Here is a 21823-nt window from a genome sequence, read left to right as displayed (position 1 = left end):
GAAGTTTTATGCTCGATAGGTTTAGGTCACAGTGAATGTCATTTCGGTGTTGTTTGAAAAAGTCGAAACTAGGGATGTACTGTATCTCTCCCCTCTTCATATCTGCTACTATGTAAAGTATGTTCTATTCGTGGCGCTTATTATGGTTTCTAGCTCCTGATGATGAACTTATGAAATTATATGTAACTACCTACAGTAAGCTGTAATGCGGATGTCCTGTGTGGATGGCGAAGTCTAAGTCATATAACTAACCCTATGAGTGGAAGATCCCTTGTCACACGTAAGTTTGTATTAAACTGTGGTTTATGTCTGTATCTTAAATTCTATCTGTAAATAATTATATTGCCGAAAGTTGTAAATATTGCAATTAAGTCATATGTGGAACGAAGTGAAAAGACATTGTAGTGAATAAAAAATATTTATTTAATAAGTAAATAACACATGCTTAACATTAATCGCACGACGTCCTTTAACAAAACAAATAAAATACTTATTATGTGCACAATATTACAGCGACTTATATATAAAATCCAGTATATGTATCACTTTTACTAGTTTTACTATAACATCATTCATAGTGATTGCATTTCGTTTTCAGTAAAGTCATAACAGTCAGTTACAAAATGAAAGAATATTTAATTTGAACTTGCAACTTTCATGCAAATTGTGATAGGAGACTTGGTTATAAACAATCACAAAAGTAAAATATTAAGATCACATTCACAAGCTAATATATTAATTATGTACGTAATTACTCATTGAGTATTTGTTTTAGATAAAATATTATTGAACAAGTAAACGCATATTGCCGACAATCTATATTAAAAAAAATATGTTTGCATGTAATGTGTTTTAACTCGCGAGTCGCGATATGAAGCCGTCTCGGGTCTCACTTTCGAATAATATTTAACGACTGTGATTTGACGCAGTCGTAATGGATCACCAATTCTTAGCATTCAAGAGCACTACTTTAATTTTTGTTCTTACATATAACGTCTGCACAGCACTTTGTTACTATTGTAAGTATGAATCTAGTATTTTAACTGGATCGGGCATGAGGGGTGGGGGAAATGACCGAACGGGATAGTCTTATGTATCTTTCAGTAGAAGTAGCAGCGAAAGCGCTATTATTGTTTGTCCTTGTCAGTCTCCCATTTTTTTTTCCCCCACCGAAAATCAGTAGGTGGATTATGGTGGGCAACAAATAAATTCGACCAACCATAGTGTCGCATCGCGTATGTTTTGTCCCTCACGGAGGCACGCGTATACCACTTCTATAGGATCTTTTTTCTATAATTGTGAGGGTGTAAAACGACAAAAAAAAACAAAACAGAGCTAAACGCTAAACGCATATAAGCAGATTCCAGTATTCCAGATAATATATTTGTACAAGCTATTATTATTTTATTAGACAGAGTTTGCTCACATATCCCAAATAAATATATCCTGCAACATACTCAGCGACTGAGACTGCGTATCGTTGGCGGCTGTCAAATCTACTGTCACGTACTTGGCAGCCTCCAGGATCCTGAGGCAGGAGGTGTTCTCAGGCGGCAGTTTGTGGCAGAGCTGCGTGAGGAGGGACTTTGCGCAGTCGAAGTGGAAGACGAGTGGGTCGAGGATGTTGGCCAAGTCGGTCTGCTTTAAAAGGCAGCAGAGGTGCGCTAGCGTGACGCTGAGCTGTAACCAATACAAATACAATACAATACAATACAAATACAAATAATTTATTGAGAAAAGTATAGTACAGTGGTTGTTCTTAAAGACTAAGAATTTATAAAGACAAGTGATTTACAAATGCCTGAACTAGGATTCCCTGTGTTTCAGGCAGCGAAGGACAATATTAACTATTTATTAATGACATTTTATTAAAGGCAACAAATCAGCTAATGTCGTGGCTTCCAACCTCCGTGGCGACGTGACAGGCCAACTAACTGATTGGCTGACTGACATACATATTTGGAACTACGGACATTTAAATTCAAAATTAGACATGATAACGACACGACAAAATAATATCAGTTCACGACGGACAGCCACCAAGACCAGACAGACTGTTCAGCTAAGTAACCATAAAGTATTCATAAAACTTAGCAAATTATACAACTTGTTAGACTTGACAAATATTTATGAATAACCCTATTAATTGGCAAATGTGGCCACAGATATAGGCAAATATACCTAGACTTAAGTCCCATGGACGCGCTAAATGGGTCGGCAAACAACATCAAAAAAGAAATTCTAAATAAAACGTCCAGGTCGTCTTTTCAATGGCAAATTTACCCTTAACTTCGGTGCGTTAAATGGCGTAAGTTTAGGATTTCTTTAATAGGTAATTTAAAAGGAACAAAAATACGCCATGAAGAACTGTATAAAAGTTTTTACCCTGTATGAGTTCAATAATCTCTATACTCGGGAAAGTCCCAGAAACCTACCCACGGTACTTTTGAAACATTTCCCTCTTTCCTATACCTAAGCAATTCCTGATAGCGATAATATGTAAGCAACTACATATTTTCACATTCACACACTCATCGCGTCTAGTTAAAAGTAATTAACTTCTTTCCTTTTATTATCTATTTCAAGCGAAATAATGATTAATTAGTCCACTCATTATTATTTTGTTTACTTGTATTCATTTCGTTCGCCTTATTTGGCACGCTGTTGCTGTGGGGCAGATAACGAAAGTTGTTGTTATGCTACCTAGTTTTACTTTCTTTAAGCTGTAATCTGTGGCCTAGAAAAGATTTGATTCCGGCATCGTCCACTCGCCTGCGATATTTGTGTACCAACCAGTACCGTTAGTCTTTTCTAATATTTATATTATTACTTAATTCCAAACAATATTATCTAATAAAAACTCCTGTCAAAAATATTACGTTCATCCAGCTTTCAAACTGACGTTATTTAATAACATGTTACTTAAGTTAAATTAAAGTGTTTACAACTTTGTATAATATCATAATGTACCTACTATGACGTGTAAATAACTATTTACCAATAAATCATTATTCATTATTCATAGGTATCACTGATAAGAGGCGAATCAATCAAACGATAAAATAAATTTGTGACACAGGTAAAAATTGTGGAAATAAAAATTCTACACATAGTATGGCAAGTATGGTTATGTCTTAAGTACATATGTCTATACACGACATAGTATTACATATGTGCATGGTTTCTAATTCTAACTACCGACGGAAACCTATAGTCACGTGAGCTAAGCACACACTCAGTAACATAGGTCTGTTCTCACCTATTCAGTCAGTACTCAGTGAAATCATCCATATTGGCAGCGTTCTCGACTGCCGCCATGACGCCTCGCCATATTGCACTCAGGTGGTCGCACGTGGAGTGCTACCGCTGCGTTAATGCGCACTTTGCAGGTTCTTGCAATCGCGGGTTAAAGTGCAAGGGTATGGAAAGACTTGGCTCTATAATGGTATATTTCTCACCTGCTCAATCAGATTATCCTTATGCCTGTACTCGGTGAAATCATCCACATTGGCTGCGTTCTCCATTGCCGCCATGACGCCTCGCCACACGAGCGGGAACAGTTCGCCATATTGCGCTCTGGTGGTCGGGGCGCGCAGTGCTACCGCTGCGTTGATGCGCACTTTGCAGGTTCTTGCAATCGCGGGTGCAAGGGTATGGAAAGACTTGGCTCTATAATGGTATATTTCTCACCTGCTCAATCAGATTATCCTTATGCCTGTACTCGGTGAAATCATCCACATTGGCTGCGTTCTCCATTGCCGCCATGACGCCTCGCCACACGAGCGGGAACAGTTCGCCATATTGCGCTCTGGTGGTCGGGGCGCGCAGTGCTACCGCTGCGTTGATGCGCACTTTGCAGGTTCTTGCAATCGCGGGTGCAAGGGTATGGAAAGACTTGGCTCTATAAAGGCATATTTCTCACCTGCTCAATCAGATTATCCTTATGCCTGTACTCGGTGAAATCATCCACATTGGCGGCGTTCTCCATTGCCGCCATGACGCCTCGCCACACGAGCGGGAACAGTTCGCCATATTGCGCTCTGGTGGTCGGGGCGCGCAGTGCTACCGCTGCGTTGATGCGCACTTTTAGGTTCTTGCAGTCTCGGGTTAGCGTGCAGAGGTTTGAAAAGACTTGACTCTGTAATAAAGGGTTTAATGTAAATAATTGTTAGACGTACTTTAGAGTAATTGTCACAGCCGCTTAAGTCGTTTTTAGGGTTCCGTACCCAAAGGGTAAAAACGGGACCCTATTACTAAGACTCCGCTGTCCGTCCGTCCGTCCGTCCGTCCGTCCGTCCGTTCGTCCGTCCGTCCGTCCGTCCGTCCGTCCGTCCGTCCGTCCGTCCGTCCGTCTGTCCGTCCGTCCGTCTGTCACCAGGCTGTATCTCACGAACCGTGATAGCTAGACAGTTGAAATTTACACAGATGATGTATTTATGTTGCCGCTATAACAACAAATACTAAAAACAGAATAAAATAAAGATTTAAGTGGGGCTCCCATACAACAAACGTGATTTTTGACCGAAGTTAAGCAACGTCGGGCGGGGTCAGTACTTGGATGGGTGACCGTTTTTTTGCTTGTTTTGCTCTATTTTTTGTTGATGGTGCGGAACCCTCCGTGCGCGAGTCCGACTCGCACTTGGCCGGTTTTTTAATGTAACGCTCCCTTAGCTCTGGACTGGGATTTCGAAAAGTTGTCTAAAGAAATATATATACTTCTTTCAGTAACAGTTACATCAAATCATTCGTACTAGACGTATACCCCACGCAATTAAGTTAACCGTCTACCGAAGCCAAATATGGCGGATATGATATTCAACTCTATTGACAGCTATTAAAGTTCAAATTTAAACAAATATTTTTATTACATGCAGTAAGGGGTTAACAACTACTTAAAATGCTCAGAGGAGAGGGACCGAAAACTTTCAACGTTGCCGGGTGGTTGATTTACTGATTTGTATCTCTGTCCTACCAGTGATGTAGTATTCCATAGCGCATATATTATTGTGTAATTATACGTAAAGTATTCAAAATGGGTTGTGTTCTCACCTGCCATCCACTGAAACAAGTAAACAAATCGTCATTCTTCATAGCATTCCCCATCGCGTAGCACGCGTTCCAGCGCACTTTCATATTGCTCACTTTACACGCGCAATCCAACAGCTTCGCTATAGCTGCTTCGCATAACACCTTGAATTGCGGATCGCGTTGCAGATTGGTCTGTTTTATTAAGCGCAGTATGTTGCCGAGGCCCCGCATTGCACTCATCTTTACCTAAAATAATTGAAAAATAAACAATATACGCAACGGATCAGTTTTATCTAAATAAGTAGAGTCTTAATGTCTTAATAGTAGTGTCCGACCGAAGGTTCGGTTTCGGTTTCGGTTTCGGCCAGTTTCGGCCAAAAAATCATGTTTCGGCTGTAGTTTCGGTTTCGGCCAAAAAACGGCCGAACCTTTCGGCCGGGCCGAAACTTACGAAATGGTACTTCGGACAAAGACCAAAAGTTGGGGAATAAGTAGGACAACAATATTAATACCTACATATACTGATTCATGTATATTAGGCACAGAAATTAATTGGTTTATTATAAAACACAATTCCACTAATGAGGGCGCCACTGGACGGTTGACGCAGTCTTAAGAGGCTGTCAATACCTATAAGTGAATGAGATAGCACTGTCGCATGGGCCATGGGCAAGAGAATAATAAGAAAACTAGCCTCACTTTTTACCTCAATTTACCATTGGTTTGTGTTCCACATGTCCTCTACTTCAGCTTAGCCTTTGGCCTCGCTGCGCCATGCTCGGCCTGCGGTCTCGCTTTTTAATACAATGGACATTGGTTGGAGTCTGTGCTCAACTACTTATCCTGAAGCCTTAAGCACGGCTTTGACTTCGCATGAAAGTTCGCCTCAATGGGGCACTTCGGACTTTTAGGCCCAGGTCAAGATCGGTACCCGGCCTTGCGATGCGATATTGTTAACAAAAAATTTCGCGCTCGCTGCGCTCGCGTTTTTGGTTGACCCTGTATCTACAGTCATGTTAGCTTGACTGGTGAATGAATAGAGTTAGACCAAGAAAATTCTACAATGATTTTGATAGCATACGCAACTAGTGCAAGTGTTATTTATACGTCATAATTTCATAGAAGTTTTGACCTTTAAAATAACACTTGCACTGCGTGTGTTATCAACTTATCAAAATCGTTGCAGAATTATCTTGGTCTAACTCTAGTAATTTTCATAAAAAACTGCTTAAGTAACATCAATTTCAAGGACATTGGGTGTTGACAGCCCCATAATATGTGTGTAAAAGCGGTTTTATGACATTTTTTCAACGATTTTAACAAGTCTACAAAAGTTTCGGTTTCGGTTTCGGCCGAAACTAGAGCCAAAGCCGAACATTCGGTTTCGGTTTCGGTTTCGGCAAAAAAACATGTTTCGGTCGGACACTACTTAATAGGTCCTTTACGGTTGTTTCATTCCTATAATATAATATAATTTTATTTTATTTTTTATTTATTTATTACAGTGTACAAAATATTCAGGTACAAAGCTGGCTTACCCGCAATCCATGCCTGTATTATATAAATCAGTTATGAAAATCTAGTGCCCCCGCCAAGACGAGCAAAGCGAAGCGCAAAGGCACTACCTACCTTTTCTCGAAGCGCTTCGTCGTTTTTTTGAACCCTCTTAACTTGGGTTTGGATTATACCAGATAAACAAAACTCTCGGGATATGTCATATTTGTCAAGATTTTTTGTTAATTTAAAAATAATTGAAATCGAAAAAAAAATATGTCTTTTCCTCTATATTTCAATTGAAATAAAATAATTAAATTTATCTACAGAAACCTACACTCTTGACAGTTTATAACCCCTTTTACAAACATTGTACATTCTCCACACAGTTGGATAAAGCTTGATCAAAGAAGGAAAACTAAATATGCTCAGTTTCATTATCACAAAGTCATATCTATTTACAACCGCATTTTCCCGCTTGTAGCCGCATAATTGCTAATTAAATATTCACGTTATCTACTGCAAACACGAGCTAATACAACATAATTCGCACGTGTCCATAATCCGTTAGCAAATAATTACATATTCTGTTCAAAAACAACGTTCGTGACAAGATAATTCAAACTACATACGCCGTTCCTATATTCATTCGTAAACACATTAATAATTCTACCCTCAGAGCGAAAAGGACGTAAGCGGTAAAAATAATATTATGAAATATGACTTACCAAATAATCTAATTACGAGTTTAGTAACGTGCCCCATGCTAAAAGGGCGTAAGCGACACGTATGTTCTTATAAAACACGCCCTTCTTTCACTAACCTTATCATTATCAGCGGCACACTGTATGCTGACCTCCAGCAGACGCAGCAGGAGTCGATCGTCGATATCGTCTATCTCCGGGTCATCCCTGCAAGTAATTAATCTATGTAAATTAGAACTTTAAACACATATGCGTAGAGTGCATAATAGTATGAAAGGTCGGGGGCCACAGGCTAACATAACTTTTATAATAGGTAAGCTTAGTAAACGTTTTCTTATCGGTCAATGAGATGCGATTAGTTCAGAACAAAGATGTAATATACATATGTACGAGTATGTACATAGTGTACATAGTAATAAACATAATTGAAGCGTGAACTAACACGCATGTGTTTATTAGGCATATATGAAAAGAGCGTGGAAAGTACGCAATTTCAAATGCATGCTGATATTGTTAAACAAGAGCGCATATGACTGTTTTAGACCTAAATACTTTCCTACACATACAGCTGAGTCTTAACGGGGCGTAAGGAGGGGCAAAGGTAAGTCTAAATGTGAGTAAAAATTCAGGTTGACTGTAACTACCGAATACAGGTTGTAATCTAAAACGTGATACAAGATAATCAAACCTGAATCTTTTCATGATTTTGAACAACTTTTACTATGGGGTCAATTTTGTAATATTAAAAAAAAATTGAGCTGTTCCATAGAAATGGTCAAGGAGAGGTAGACAAAAATAAATAAATAAATAATAAATAAATAAATATTATAGGACATTATTACACAAATTGACTAAGCCCCACGGTAAGCTCAAGAAAGCTTGTGTTGTGGGTACTCAGACAACGATATATATAATATACAAATACTTAAATACATAGAAAACAACCATGACTCAGGAACAAATATCTGTGCTCATCACACAAATAAATGCCCTTACTGGGATTCGAACCCAGGACCGCGGCTTCACAGGCAGGATCACTAATTCACTACCCACTAGGCCAGACCGGTCGGTCAAAATGTATGGCAAAGATTTTTTTATTGTTAATTTACAAAGTTGACCCCATAGTAAAAGTTGTTCAAAATCATGAAAAGATTCAGGTTTGATTATCTTGTATCACGTTTTAGATTACACCCTGTATAACATAGTTCTTACACATTCAAAACGAGTGCGTCGCTCAGGTTTCCTAGCGCCCAGGCGCCTTTGGTTCTAACCACCAATGACGACTCTGCTAGAGCACGCAGTATGTTCTCCCCGCAGTCGCTCACGAAACCGATATCCTGAAAAACAAAATTGTTATTAAATAGGGTTATAGGTAGAGTTGGTAAGGACTCGAGTCATTAAAATTAAATAACACGGAGTAGACTCAGTTTGACGCGACTTTGTATCAAGTAAGGCACCCCTGAAAAATATGCCACGCTACGGAGTCACTTCTGTCACAAGTAAAACATGAGAAATTCAAAATAATTAAAAATACAGTTAAATATTTGTTTAATTTGAATAAAAAAGTTTGAATAAAAGTAAAATAATCCATTTAAGACTATGAAACCGTAGTAAGAAGTGGTGTAATACGTAGACGTTAAAAACCCGAGTAGATAATTGGTTCTCATTTGCTAACAGGAGTAAAGTCTAATGTCTAATAAAAGCAAATCAAGGCGAACTAGCGTCATGAACCATAACATGCGTACTTATATCTCGTAAACAAATTGATTAAAAGAGCGTTTAGGTATGAATGCGTAACTATTTATTATATATATTGATAGCCGTTAATGAATGCCTATTCAAAGTCAGTACCTACCTTAGGTAGGCTACCTATTGCTTAGGGTGGTATTCCACCTGTCCAATTTCGTGGTCCAATGTGTATTTGCGTCTCACATTTTGCCTAATGAGAGAGTGAGACACAATGACATTGGACCAAGAAATTGGACATGTAGGTGGAATACCACCCTTATGTACATAATTTTTTTAAGTCGCACTACATTGCAAAAAATAAATGAATACACGTATGGCCGGATCTTTAAGTTTATAAAATAGGAAAGTAGCAAATTTATCATAGTTCATAACATACGGAATGACGGCTAACCCTACCCTTCCCTAGAGAAGATGAGAAGAGAATAATCAAAAAGAATATGTCAGGTCATCAAAACTTAGATCAGGAACTTTATATAGGTACAGTCAGCTGCAGAGAGAGGTGACCCCCCTGCATACAATCATTCTATGCCGGGGGGGGGGGTTACCTATGCTGACTGTACATGGGCATCGATCGAGAATTTAAAGAAGAGTGTTCAACACTAATAGGATTCTTCTAACATTCTGACCTTTTTACGGTCCGTACACAAGGTACGAAAACTTTAAAATGCAACGGACTATTACTTCTCTGAGTGTCCGGAACATAACGGTCATGGCGAGGGCGCGCACCGCGGCCGCTCGCACCGCCGCCTCCTCATCGCTGCACGAACCCACCAGTAGGGTGCAGCACAGTACTTGTAAATGTCGCTGCAATGCAAATAAACTATAGCTGGTCAACCAAATCTTGTCAGTAGAAAAAAGCGCGAAATTCAAATTTTCTATGAGACGATATACCTTCGCGCCTACATTTTTCAAATTTGCCGCCTTTTTCTACTGACAAGATCTGGTTGACCAAGTATATATCATTTCTGGTAGTGTGTTTTGATATACATAATAATAATTAATGTAATTCATAATTTGTGTTTTTTAGTTATATTTAACCCATTATATGTATACTTAGTTTTAAGGTAACTATGTGGCAATAGCTGCCTGAAAATAAAGATTTTAAATATTTTCATAAATGATCGAGTGAAGCGAAGTAATTAAAGACACTAAACTTATCCCTTGAATAAGAGTTTCCTTGCTTGCGAAAACCGTAAAAATATTAGACAGACAAAATAATTGTCTAATCATGAATTCAGATGTCGTTAATTAACTCTTAGAACGCCACGACTTTCGTGTGCGGCGCGTCATCGTGAACCTTGTCGGGATTGACTAAGGTTGATATTGGTCTGTAGCAGGGATGTTGCGAACATCCGCATCCGCATCCGCAACCGCGGAACTTCCGCATTATTTTCAACATCCGCATCTGCATCCGCATCCGCATAAAATCGATGCGGAGCTTATGCGGATGCGGATGTCGAACAAGTCGGTACAGGAACGTCTTAGCGGCGGCATAAGTGCTAGGTAATTTCGTCAGTACCTATAACTAAATCGTCTAGATCCAGAAAAGTCGGCCAAGTTACTGTTTATTAAATATAACGCACATATATTCTTGCTCAAATACTAAACGTTTCGTTTTTTTTTCATAAAAAAATACTAAAAATGTAATATTTGACATTTTCTAAGTACCTAATCTTGACATCCGCATCCGCATCCGCGGATGTGAGCCTTTATATATCCGCATCCGCATCCGCATCCGCGGATGTCAAAAAATCTGCATCCGCAACATCCCTGGTCTGTAGCCGCGCGTGCCAGTTGACGTCTTTGGCAGTCAAAAGGTTGATTAAAATACTGTTGAAACTTAAACATACCGGCAACTCCTTAAACGACCGCTCGCCTATATTAGCAATGCAGTCGCACACCGTGGCCTTGCACTGGGGATTATCGTGGCATTGCAGCACGGTTGACAGCGGGGTTAGCAGTTTCTGCCACATGTACACACATTGGCTCACGGGTGGAGATTCGTTTGTTTGCTCTGGAACAAAACGTAAAATAATAGCCATAAGAAATACAAAGACCCGTAAAGGAGTACATAATGTTTCAACCAATAATTTCACTAAAGAAGACGCCTGATGGTAAGCGATTAGCCTCACCCATGGACACCCGCAACACCAGAGGGGTTTAGAAGACAACGGTTTCACTCACTTTGATTTTTAGTCACTATTGGCGACATGTTTCGGGCCCTTCGGGGGTCCTTCCTCAGGCTCGAGTGCTCGCGGCGGCCCTTTGGGCACGAAGGGTAGTAGGTAGAGTTTAAAATATGTCTCACGAAAGTTTAATTTCGACCAGAGGGGTTGTAACTTATACGCTTTGCCAGTCTTTAAGATGGGAGTGAGCTCTTTATTTAATTTAAAACTTACCTAGTTTCTGTATAGCATCTCCAATAATGCTAACGGTTTTCGCTGCATGTAACGTGACGTCCTGGTGCTCATGTTGCAACATGTCGACCAGAACGTCCGCTAACAGGGTCAAGTGCGGCTGCAGCAACTCCCGGAGGTGGTGGAACGCTGTGGCCGAGAGGACTTGGAGAGAATCTAGTATCACAGGGATCCCTGAGGCCTTACATTTAAAACTTACCTAGTTTCTGTATAGCATCTCCAATAATGCTAACGGTTTTCGCTGCATGTAACGTGACGTCCTGGTGCTCGTGTTGCAACATGTCGACCAGAACGTCCGCTAACAGGGTCAAGTGCGGCTGCAGCAACTCCCGGAGGTGGTGGAACGCTGTGGCCGAGAGGACTTGGAGAGATTCCAGTATCACCGGGATTGCTGAAGGCTTACATTTAAAACTTACCTAGTTTCTGTATAGCATCTCCAATAATGCTAACGGTTTTCGCTGCATGTAACGTGACGTCCTGGTGCTCATGTTGCAACATGTCGACCAGAACGTCCGCTAACAGGGTCAAGTGCGGCTGCAGCAACTCCCGGAGGTGGTGGAATGCTGTGGCTGAGAGGACTTGGAGAGATTCTAGTATCACAGGGATCCCTGAGGTATTACATTTAAAACTTACCTAGTTTCAGTATAGCATCCCCAATAATGCTAACGGTTTTCGCTGCATGTAACGTGACATCCTGGTGCTCATGTTGCAACATGTCGACCAGAACGTCCGCTAACAGGGTCAAGTGCGGCTGCAGCAACTCCCGGAGGTGGTGGAACGCTGTGGCCGAGAGGACTTGGAGAGATTCCAGTATCACCGGGATTGCTGAAGGCTTACATTTAAAACTTACCTAGTTTCTGTATAGCATCTCCAATAATGCTAACGGTTTTCGCTGCATGTAACGTGACGTCCTGGTGCTCATGTTGCAACATGTCGACCAGAACGTCCGCTAACAGGGTCAAGTGCGGCTGCAGCAACTCCCGGAGGTGGTGGAACGCTGTGGCCGAGAGGACTTGGAGAGATTCTAGTATCACAGGGATTGCTGACGGCTTACATTTCTGGAAATAAATAATATTATAAAATTGAAGAATTGTCTGGAAGAGATCGCTCTTATAGTGATAACACCGCCTGTTGTTACCTCTATTGTCTTTGTTTATGTAAGGGCCACCCCACATCTAGCGTCTTTCGAGCGTCGGCGTCTACAACTCTATGGCCGTGCTCGACGCAACGTCGACGCAACTGCGCAGCGACGTCATTTTCCATAGCGCTGAGTGGCGCTGACCAGACGCCGACGCTCGAAAGACGCTAGATGTGGGGTGGCCCTTACTGTACATCTATTGTAAACTACGAGTTTGGTGAGGTGTGCAATAAAGTGTATTGTATTGTATTATACGTCTCACAAGTTCGAGAGAAGTGAACTACGAAATTTTAATATACCTTCTCTATCATTATGAGTCGTTATTGGAGTGATAGAGGTAGAAATAGAGATACCGCAACTTAGAAGATCATGGTAGACTCTTAGAATTCTTCCTCTAAAACAGCACTAACAGTTTCATGTTTTTTCAAAGTTTTATTTTAACACATTCAGTGCCGAAAACCCGACTATCGGGAATTTTATGATTTCGTTGTCAGGCCGGACGACCCGATAGTCGGGTTCGTGGTACTACACATTTATATGAAGAAATGTTTGTGGCCTGGCGCGGATGTCTTGTTTGGCTGAGTGGCAATGAATGTGTTAAATAACGGGACTCTAATCTGTGGCCCTCGCTTTTAGCTCCTGAAAGTAAGCAAAAGAGCCGAAGATCAGAAAACTCAGCTACAAAAAGGAAGTGGGTTAGCCGAAAGCCTAACCGTGGCCCTAGGGACAGAGTTTGGAGACCCTTGATTTAAATTAAAATACTTACAATGAATTCGCTATCCTTAAAACTCCAACCCATATTTCTAAAGCATATGTCTAAAATCCAACTTTCGAAATAATGTACATTTTTGTCTTTATTTATTTTTTCCATACATGTCGGTTCGACTGCAGTGAACATTTCATCATCAGAATATCCTTCTTCAAAATCATCACATTCTTCATTAGTATCATTTTCTTTATGTATTTGATTAACAGGTTTTGCTTGAGATGTGTCTTTTTTTATAGATTTTAGTACCTCGTCTACCTTGGGTTCAATAGACAGAACACATCCCATGGTGATTAGGGCCCCGACTTGCAATGTTACATCTGAAACAAGAACACGATTTAGGAAGATATACGCAGGCAGGCAGGCTACGTCTGGCCAAAGATACATTGATTAAGATATGTAAAATGTAAGACAATTTCGTGCTTCGAATTTGACACGTAAACGAGATGGCGCTGTACAGCTCCATACTTCTTCTTCTTATTTTTTCTCCTTGACCTTTTCCCATTTACTTGGGGTCGGCCTTTCTTGTCCTTTTCCTCCATAATCCACGATTTTTGGCTATTTCAGCGTCTGTATTCACATCCTTCATGTCATTTTGCGGTAACTCTGATTAAGAAAAGTTGACGTTTGACAATTCAATGACCGCAAAACATATATGACGCAGTACAGCGACATCTGTTTTGGATGTCAAACTAAGGGGCACATTTTTTTCTTATACGTTACCTCTCTATTAAAATCAATTCTCTTTGATCTCACGAATGCAAGCTATCTACAATTTTAAAGAATAGATCTCATAAGATGGATATTTGGGTAGAGGTACCTAGACCACGATGGAGATGGCGATACGATACAATATGTGTCCAATTACGAAGAGTAGCGGGAATGTGCATGTGCATTCGATTAGCATTTGGCTTCGTAGGCAGTGCAACAGATCTTAAGAGCCAACAGGAGTGGTCATTTCTCCATACAAACGTACTCGACTGTTTCCTCCGTGGGTTTTGAAGCTAGAGCAATGATTTTTTCAACACAGATTAATATTGTCAATATCTGTGTCGGACCGTTTTGCTTTTTTTGATATTTTTGTTTTTTAAGGCGCTAGAGCTCTTCAAAAATGGCCAAAATGGCCTAATTGACTATGCCGCAATGAGAGGCGCGCTATTCAAAACTTATATCAATTAGCCAAAAAAGCAAAACGGTCCGACACAGATAATGTCATAATCATTTAGATTTCCAAATTTGGTTACGATTGGTTAAGTTTTGGAGGAGGAAACAGTCGAGTACGAAACCTCGATTTTTGATATTTTTACGCAGGATTTTTCGCCTTGTCCTTATCGCACTAGTTTTAGGAGCCGCTTCCGTTAGCGAGACGGGTATATTTACCTAAAATATTTAAATCTTAGCTCCTGTTGGCTCTTAAGTTACAATAAACTAAAGTATACATTCTGGCATGATAAAATGGATGGACATAAACACCCAAGGTGGCGATATATTACTTGGTACCGATCACCTTTAGGCAAGTGCAGGAGAAGTAAATTAATTGCCATATACAGAAACGCATAGATTTTTGTTTTAGATCATATGCGTATTATTAATTTTAGCTTTTAACTTACCCTTGTGCACCAGGAATTTCCTCGAAGCTCTAACCAGCTCACTTACAAGCCCTGCCTTCATCTTATAGTACGGCGTAGCCTGCAGCAACGCCGCGCAGCATTTCAGCGCGACTAGTATGACCGCGTGGCTTCGCTCGCTGTCCAATATGCCGGTTAGCACTTTGTGCATACAGTCGATCATGTACCCGAGTGATACGGAGAAGGGGATGAAGGAGGCGTTTTCTTTTTTGCTAGAAGTAAAAAAAGATACCACAGAATAAAATAAATAATTAGTACTAGGGTACAGAAGATTCACTCCCTAACAAAACGCGTCTTTTTATATAATATCCTATTACGACAGATATGACCGCTAGGTGGCGCAAGGGCAAGCAGGCGTCTGTTCCGTAACGGTGCGCGGCAACTACTATGGCTAGACACCAAAATTGGTGTAGGCCGCATGTACTTGTAGCGACGCGACGAAATCGCGGAGTGAGCCACGCCTGACAATACTAAGAAATTGATAGCTGAAGTAGGTGGCGTTGTATGGTGTCTTAGATTATGGGGTAATAAAGTTATCAAAAGCTAACGTTTAACAATCCAGCCAAACGTACGGCGCCGTACAGCGCTAATCACTTCAGGAGTCTTATTCCTTTTTCTATGCTGTACATATATTGAAGTTTCTTTCATACGACAACACTAGTTTGTTTCATACGATTCTTTGAAGCATGTACATTGTACACAATGTCCGTGACCTAGTTGACGGGCCAATGAGATATTTACTTACAACATTTTTACCTATGGGATAATTCTTTCAAGATCCATATGGAATAGACTAAAACATATTATATAATCCAGACCAACAATGAGATAACATACCTAACAAGTACAAGTGCCTGTGACAAGTACAGTCACCACACGGGATTGTTACGCCAATTAAGGGGTCCACTGATTAACAGTCCGCCGAACGGTATCGGCCTGTCAGTTGTTCGGAACTGTCAACTTTTTGTTCTAACTGAGAGGCCGATACCGTCCGGCGGACAGTTAATCAGTGGGCCCCTTTAGGGTTCTAGCTAAATTGATTGTTCCATACTTACGCTATGGGTTGTCCAATAAAGCTAGAACCCTAAATGGCGTAACAATCACGGAGCGTGACTGTACATCCTAGTTAGAGTCAGACTAAGCTAAGTTGGCAGCGATTTTGATAGCCCAGCCAGACTGTGCAAGTGTTATTTTAAACTTCAAACTTCTATGAAATTATGACTTTTAACACTTGTCAACTTAGCTTGGTCTGACTGTATTTGACGTAGTGTGAGTGACCGCACATTTGACTAGGCTCTTACCCTTACCAGAGTTCATTTCGGTCCAATTGTCTACGTATTAAACCAACAGAACATACCTAACTTCAGCCTGCGCCAAGTATATCCTAGGTCCGGAGAGCAGCGCCAATATCACGCTCAGCACGCTCGCCCTGTTATTAGACGTGGGGTCAGTGACCGCACAGTAGGCTAGGGTCTTCCTAGCAGCGTCTGTTGCGCTCCAGTTGTCGACTTCTGGTGAGTCGGGTAGGAGGGCCCACCAGTATCCGAACATGTCTCGCTTTTCGGTCACCTGAAATGACAAAGTTTCGGCTAAGTACATCAATGTACATCTTGCACACACCAACAATTAATGTATATGGGCAATAAATTCGTGTATTGGTACTTTTACCTATATTTAATACCTAGACGGGTAACTATTTCGCTAGCGACTATCACCCGTGACAGTCCCGATCCCTTCTAAGTAGGGGGCCATCGGACTCTGGCACATTAAGTTTTCATAGTACTGTTGGTAGAGTAGCGCACATTATTGCAGAGTATTTTTATTTTAGTATATTTCAAGAATTATAGCAATTACAGGCTCAAAAATTGCTGGTTTTTTTTTACTGGGTCATATTGTTGACAATTTTAACAAATATTTGTTTGTGCACTAAAGCTAAAGGAGAATATTTTGAAGATAATATAGGTTTTGTTTCAGTTAAATGGTTGTAAAAGTTTTGTGTTGTAAAAGATGATTGAGAAAATATTCTTTAAAATTCTTTGTGTATCTTTGGGCATCTGCACAGGACATTCATTTGATTTTATTTAAATACAAACTTACCCTTATTAACACTAATAAGAGATTAGCAGCACTCTGCCTCACTCTAGACTTCAAGGCAACCAATTTAGCTTCTCTACTGCTCTCAACATCTGAAGTGTCAGAATCGCTGGTCAGCACCCAACAGTTCCTGCCTTTCTGAGGCTCCAAGTAGTGTTCACTAGCCGGTCTATATGTTGAGTTGTTTTCAAAAGTGTCCACCTCTCTCATTAAACTCTTTTCTGACACCGGTATTTCCTTTTTCAAACTTTCAATGGCATTGTTTCTCTGCCTTCTCAGTTTTTGTTTCTGAAGTGAAATTAGAATTTTTTTTACTTGTAATTTAGATTTAGACCCAGAACTATGTTCAAAGACCACAGAATAAATAATAGTACTAGGTACAGAAGACTCACTCTAACAAAACGCGTCTGTCACGATCAGGACAGATATGGCCGCTAGGTGGCGACAGCGCCACGCGCAGCTTATGGCTAGCCACCAAAATTGGTGTGGAACGGATGTACTTTTAGCTACCTGTAGCAAAGCGACGAAATCGCGGAGTGAGCCACGCCTGACGTAGCTCTAATTTTATATTCTAACTAGGAATTTCTGAATTTTAATACATATGTTACATACCTACAGTAGGTACTTAATTCTAAATCTCACATTATTTTTAGAAGTAAAAAGGGAAGTTATGCATTTTGACTGTATATATGACTAGATATATATAAGGACCTTTTTTGAGTCCTAAATAACAAAGAGGTGTAAACTTCAAATAAACTATGATAACTATGTAAAATATGTTTGTGACCAGAATCAGCCTACAGATGCAAGATATGGGTAAAATTGTTAATAAGACATTAAAAATGTATTCATACCTTACCACCTTGTGTGTTCCGATTTATAGTATTAGGTACAGCTGCAATGGTTTGCTGTGCTGGCATGATCTTCTCCGGTTTCAGACCCTGAACCACAAGACCATAGACAAGGAAGTATCTAGAAATACCCATAAGTTCTGGTAGTAGAATACATACATTCTGGTCATTGAAATGGACTTGAGACAGCACTCTTAATGCAGTAACAACCACCTAAAAAAATATATATATAATTGTAGGCAAATATACTGCAATTTAATGTCGTAATTTACTACAATAATTTGTGTCCGATTCATGAAATTTTTTAACTCTTAACGTTAACCTTTGACATGTTTTTTCAAATGATTATGAATCTTAACAATTGTGATGTAATACCAAATTCCGTATCTCAGTGGTTAAAGGTAAATCAACACATAACCAAATTAAAAATTTCAAACAAATACTACAGAGCTCAAAAATACCCACTCAAAATGAAGAAAAACTTACTTTACAATACTGATATTCGTCTTGCCCTTTTGTAATTCTCAACAAAAAGTTAACAACTAGTTGTGATACTTGTTCCTTTAACTCAGAGCTCAAAATTGGTTGTCCAGTTGTCTTGTTTTCATCTGGCACCGAAGTTATTGTACACATGCATTTTAAGGCACTGAGGCAGAGGTGTAGTTGGGTTTGTGTTGTGGTCAGACTACATTTGTTTGTGTCTAGAAACCTATTTAAAACTCCTTGGCTGCCTATTAATTCTTCTGAAAACTGAAAATACATTTCAATTACACAATTCAAATAATTAATGGAAAGACACTCATAAAAATAGTTTAGTGCTTTAAAAACGAAAGAATAACGTGATTTGAAACAGAAGATATTTATACAACTTTTGTTGCATACTACATTAAAAAAAAACTGTACACATCAAACTACATGCAACTATAAATGTTTACGTACCTTTTGACCCGCAGCAGCATTTAACTGAATAATACACTGAATATTGTGAAGTAAATCAGGTACAACCATGTATGAGCATGCCTTGAAGCACAGAATATGCCAAAACACCACTTTTTGCACATAATCTGAGTCCAATTGCAAGTTTTGCTTTGTAAGAATACTATTAATTAGATGTGATGTTTTTGCAGCTAAAACTTCATCAGTAGGTATGATGTTCGAGCATAGTGCTGTTATTAACGTCAGTGCATCCTAAAAAAATCAAAATAATGTCAGAATTCAACTTTGAATATTAGTCATACAAAAATGTTAGTTCTGAGTTACCTGTGGAACTCTTACCTGTTTTCTAACAAACAAGTCTGCTTTATAAGGTTTTGCATTAAGCTCGTCGATAAGCAAGTTTATTCTTTCTCTATCGTATGCTTTCTTGTAAAGAAGATTACACAGTTCACCGGTAATGACCGAAAAGTTACGGGGTAAATTTGTGCCCATTATAATTCGTGTTTATCAAACCAACTTATGGAGTAAAAGTTTAGAAGTAAATGAAGCAATACACTTTTTACGATAATAATAGATTTTTTGCAGTTATTCATGTAACTCTAAGCTAAAAGGTTTATATGCTTCTAACTTATCCCTAACAAACGAACCAACATTTTTATAACAGATTGATGGTGGGCCACAAGGGCATGACAACTTGACAAGGCCCCAGTGTTGCCAGAGCGCTTCCAGCTTATGTACGGTCGTACGTCAAAAAAGGTACGATTTTGATAAAAAAAGTACGGTTTTTTTTATTAGTATAATTTTCTTACAGAAACAATATTTATATGTGGGTGTGTGGGTGGGGGGTATGGTGGGTGGATGAGACATGAGTATAGTTTTCCTGATTGTTACTGACTGACAAATTGATTTGACCAACTATAAGTGTAGTGTACACGTCATATACTTGGTCAACCAGATCTTGTCAGTAGAAAAAGACGGCAAATTTGAAAAATGTAGGCGCAAAGGGATATCGTCCCATAGAAAATTTGAATTTCGCGCCTTTTTTTACTGACAAGATTTGGTTGACCAGCTATAGTTAACCAATTTTGTTTGCATTGATAAAGATAGGTACATGAAAAATAAAATTTGTCAAGCCATTTCCGTCAGTTGAAAAAAGCGGCAAATTTAAAAAAAAATGGTGCGAAGGGTTATGGTCCAATAGAAAACTTAAATTTGTTACTTAATAATTTGTGACTAAGTTGTTTGACGGGCTATAAATGGCCGGCTGAATTTTGACTACCTGAGTTTTGTAATCTGGATAATAATGCCAAATAAAACGAAATACACTCAGATGACTAAATAACTTTCTACTGGATATGCAAATGTACATATATAAATTAAAAAGAAATGCATGTGAATAAGATTGGTAAGATAAACAAGTAGGATTTATGGACATGACATGACATAGACCTGACAGCCCGAGAACAAATTCTTTATAATTTTTTTAACTTCTTTTAGCGTTTTTATTATTCTTCGAGCAACTGCACTGCATTAGAAGCAATCACAAAGCAATATTAATAATATTACACATAAATTATTTAATGTAGTTTTATGGATAATTGCCAATACCCTACCAGGGTGCCATGTCATCTATTTCCATTGTAACATCTATTCTATTGTACCATGGTTAACATGGTTTGCAATAAACGATATTACTATTACTATTAGCAAAGCACAGGTAAGAAAGACACAACTGCCGACTGCAACTAAAGAAACGTGTATTTTCTATAGTACATGGTACTTTTTTATGGTGGCTATTGTTGTCAGATTAGATATTTTGCCCTGAACAAACCATCCTGAACCAATACAACGAAAAAAAAGTTGATAAACAATCGTACATCAAAAGGTACGGTTTTAGTACGATGTACGCTGCTTACAAAAAAGGTACGCAAGGGTCCAAAATAGTACGGAAAACCGTACTAAAAGGTACGATCTGGCAACACTGCAAGGCCCACACAAGTGACACTGACAATAGTGACAATATCACAATAGTGACAATGGCTACTTTTTTTTTTCAAGATCACTTTTTTTATGGCCTGGTAACGATACCTTTAAGCCAAGTATTTATTTTTAATACACTGCACTACAGTCTGACAAAAAAGAGTAGAAATTAAAAAGTGGCAATACTGTAGTGTCGTCCCTTTCAAATCAATCTAGAAAAACGGGACGACACTACAGTGTTGCCATAAGTTACGATCAAATAGTAGTATAATATAGTGTGTCAAAGGTCAAACTTAGACAGAGAGAATCATACTATCTTTGTCTTACACTAGTACTAGCACCCAAAAGAAAAGGATGAATATTTTTGTTCCTATTTACCGTCAAGTTTTGGTTGACCCGGACATCCGGTATATATACTTGGTCAACCAGATCTTGTCAATAGAAAAAGGCGGCAAATTTGAAAAATGTAGGCGCGAAGGGATATCGTCTCATAGAAAATTTGAATTTCGCGCCTTTTTCTACTGACAAGATTTGCTTCACCATTTATTATATACTTGGTCAACCAGATCTTGACAGTAGAAAAAGGCGGCAAATTTGAAAAATGTAGGCGCGAAGGGATATCGTGCCATAGAAAATTTGAATTTCGCGCCTTTTTTTACTGACAAGATTTGGTTGACCAGCTATAGATGGTCAAACCAATTTGTCAGTAAATAGGAACAAAAAAACTATACTCATCCTTTTCTTTTGGGTGCTAGTACTAGTGTTAGACAAAGATAGTATGACTCTCTCTGTCTATGTTTGAAATAAGACAGTCCTTTATTAAATTATACAACGGGACTTAATCGCGTATCTAAGTTTTAAGATTTACCTCCGACGTTTCGAGGACGGCGTTGTCCCCGTGGTCTCGGAGAAGACTGGCTTAAGTTGACATCAGCATCGTCTAACCGCGCGAGTTTTTCGAACTACCCGCACTTGGTCTTGTTTATCCGCTTGAACGTTTTGCGCACTAGGGATGTCACTCTGTCGACACACAACACT

General features: G+C 39.3%; 1 protein-coding gene across 1 annotated transcript; it reads right to left on the bottom strand.

Moving 5' to 3' along the window:
• Nucleotides 1–1344: 1344 nt before the first annotated feature.
• LOC134652946 (HEAT repeat-containing protein 6) lies at nt 1345–19390 on the bottom strand. The gene is made up of 16 exons (XM_063508184.1): nt 19145–19390; nt 18809–19057; nt 18356–18619; nt 17873–18082; nt 17022–17306; nt 16282–16493; nt 14907–15136; nt 13297–13616; nt 12243–12450; nt 10826–10989; nt 9657–9779; nt 8439–8563; nt 7346–7433; nt 5050–5274; nt 3923–4138; nt 1345–1680 (listed from the first exon to the last, which is right to left on the bottom strand). Exons 1-16 carry the CDS (start codon nt 19295–19297, stop codon nt 1423–1425), a joined length of 3330 nt encoding a protein of 1109 aa, XP_063364254.1. The 5' UTR covers nt 19298–19390; the 3' UTR covers nt 1345–1422.
• Between the last annotated feature and the right edge of the window lie 2433 nt (nt 19391–21823).

The sequence above is a fragment of the Cydia amplana genome, chromosome 12 (genome assembly GCF_948474715.1).
Source record: "Cydia amplana chromosome 12, ilCydAmpl1.1, whole genome shotgun sequence".
In the NCBI taxonomy this organism is placed as follows: domain Eukaryota; kingdom Metazoa; phylum Arthropoda; class Insecta; order Lepidoptera; family Tortricidae; genus Cydia; species Cydia amplana.
This window is presented reverse-complemented; position numbering and strand designations above follow the sequence as displayed.

Coding starts and splice junctions, on each gene's coding strand:
- LOC134652946 (XM_063508184.1), bottom strand. CDS start 19,297: ATGGGCACAAATTTACCCCGTAACTTTTCGGTCATTACCGGTGAACTG. Junction 10,990..12,242: donor AGATGCTATACAGAAACTAG/GTAAGTTTTAAA, acceptor GTTTTGTTCCAG/AGCAAACAAACGAATCTCCA. Junction 9,780..10,825: donor GGTCGTTTAAGGAGTTGCCG/GTATGTTTAAGT, acceptor TTTGCATTGCAG/CGACATTTACAAGTACTGTG.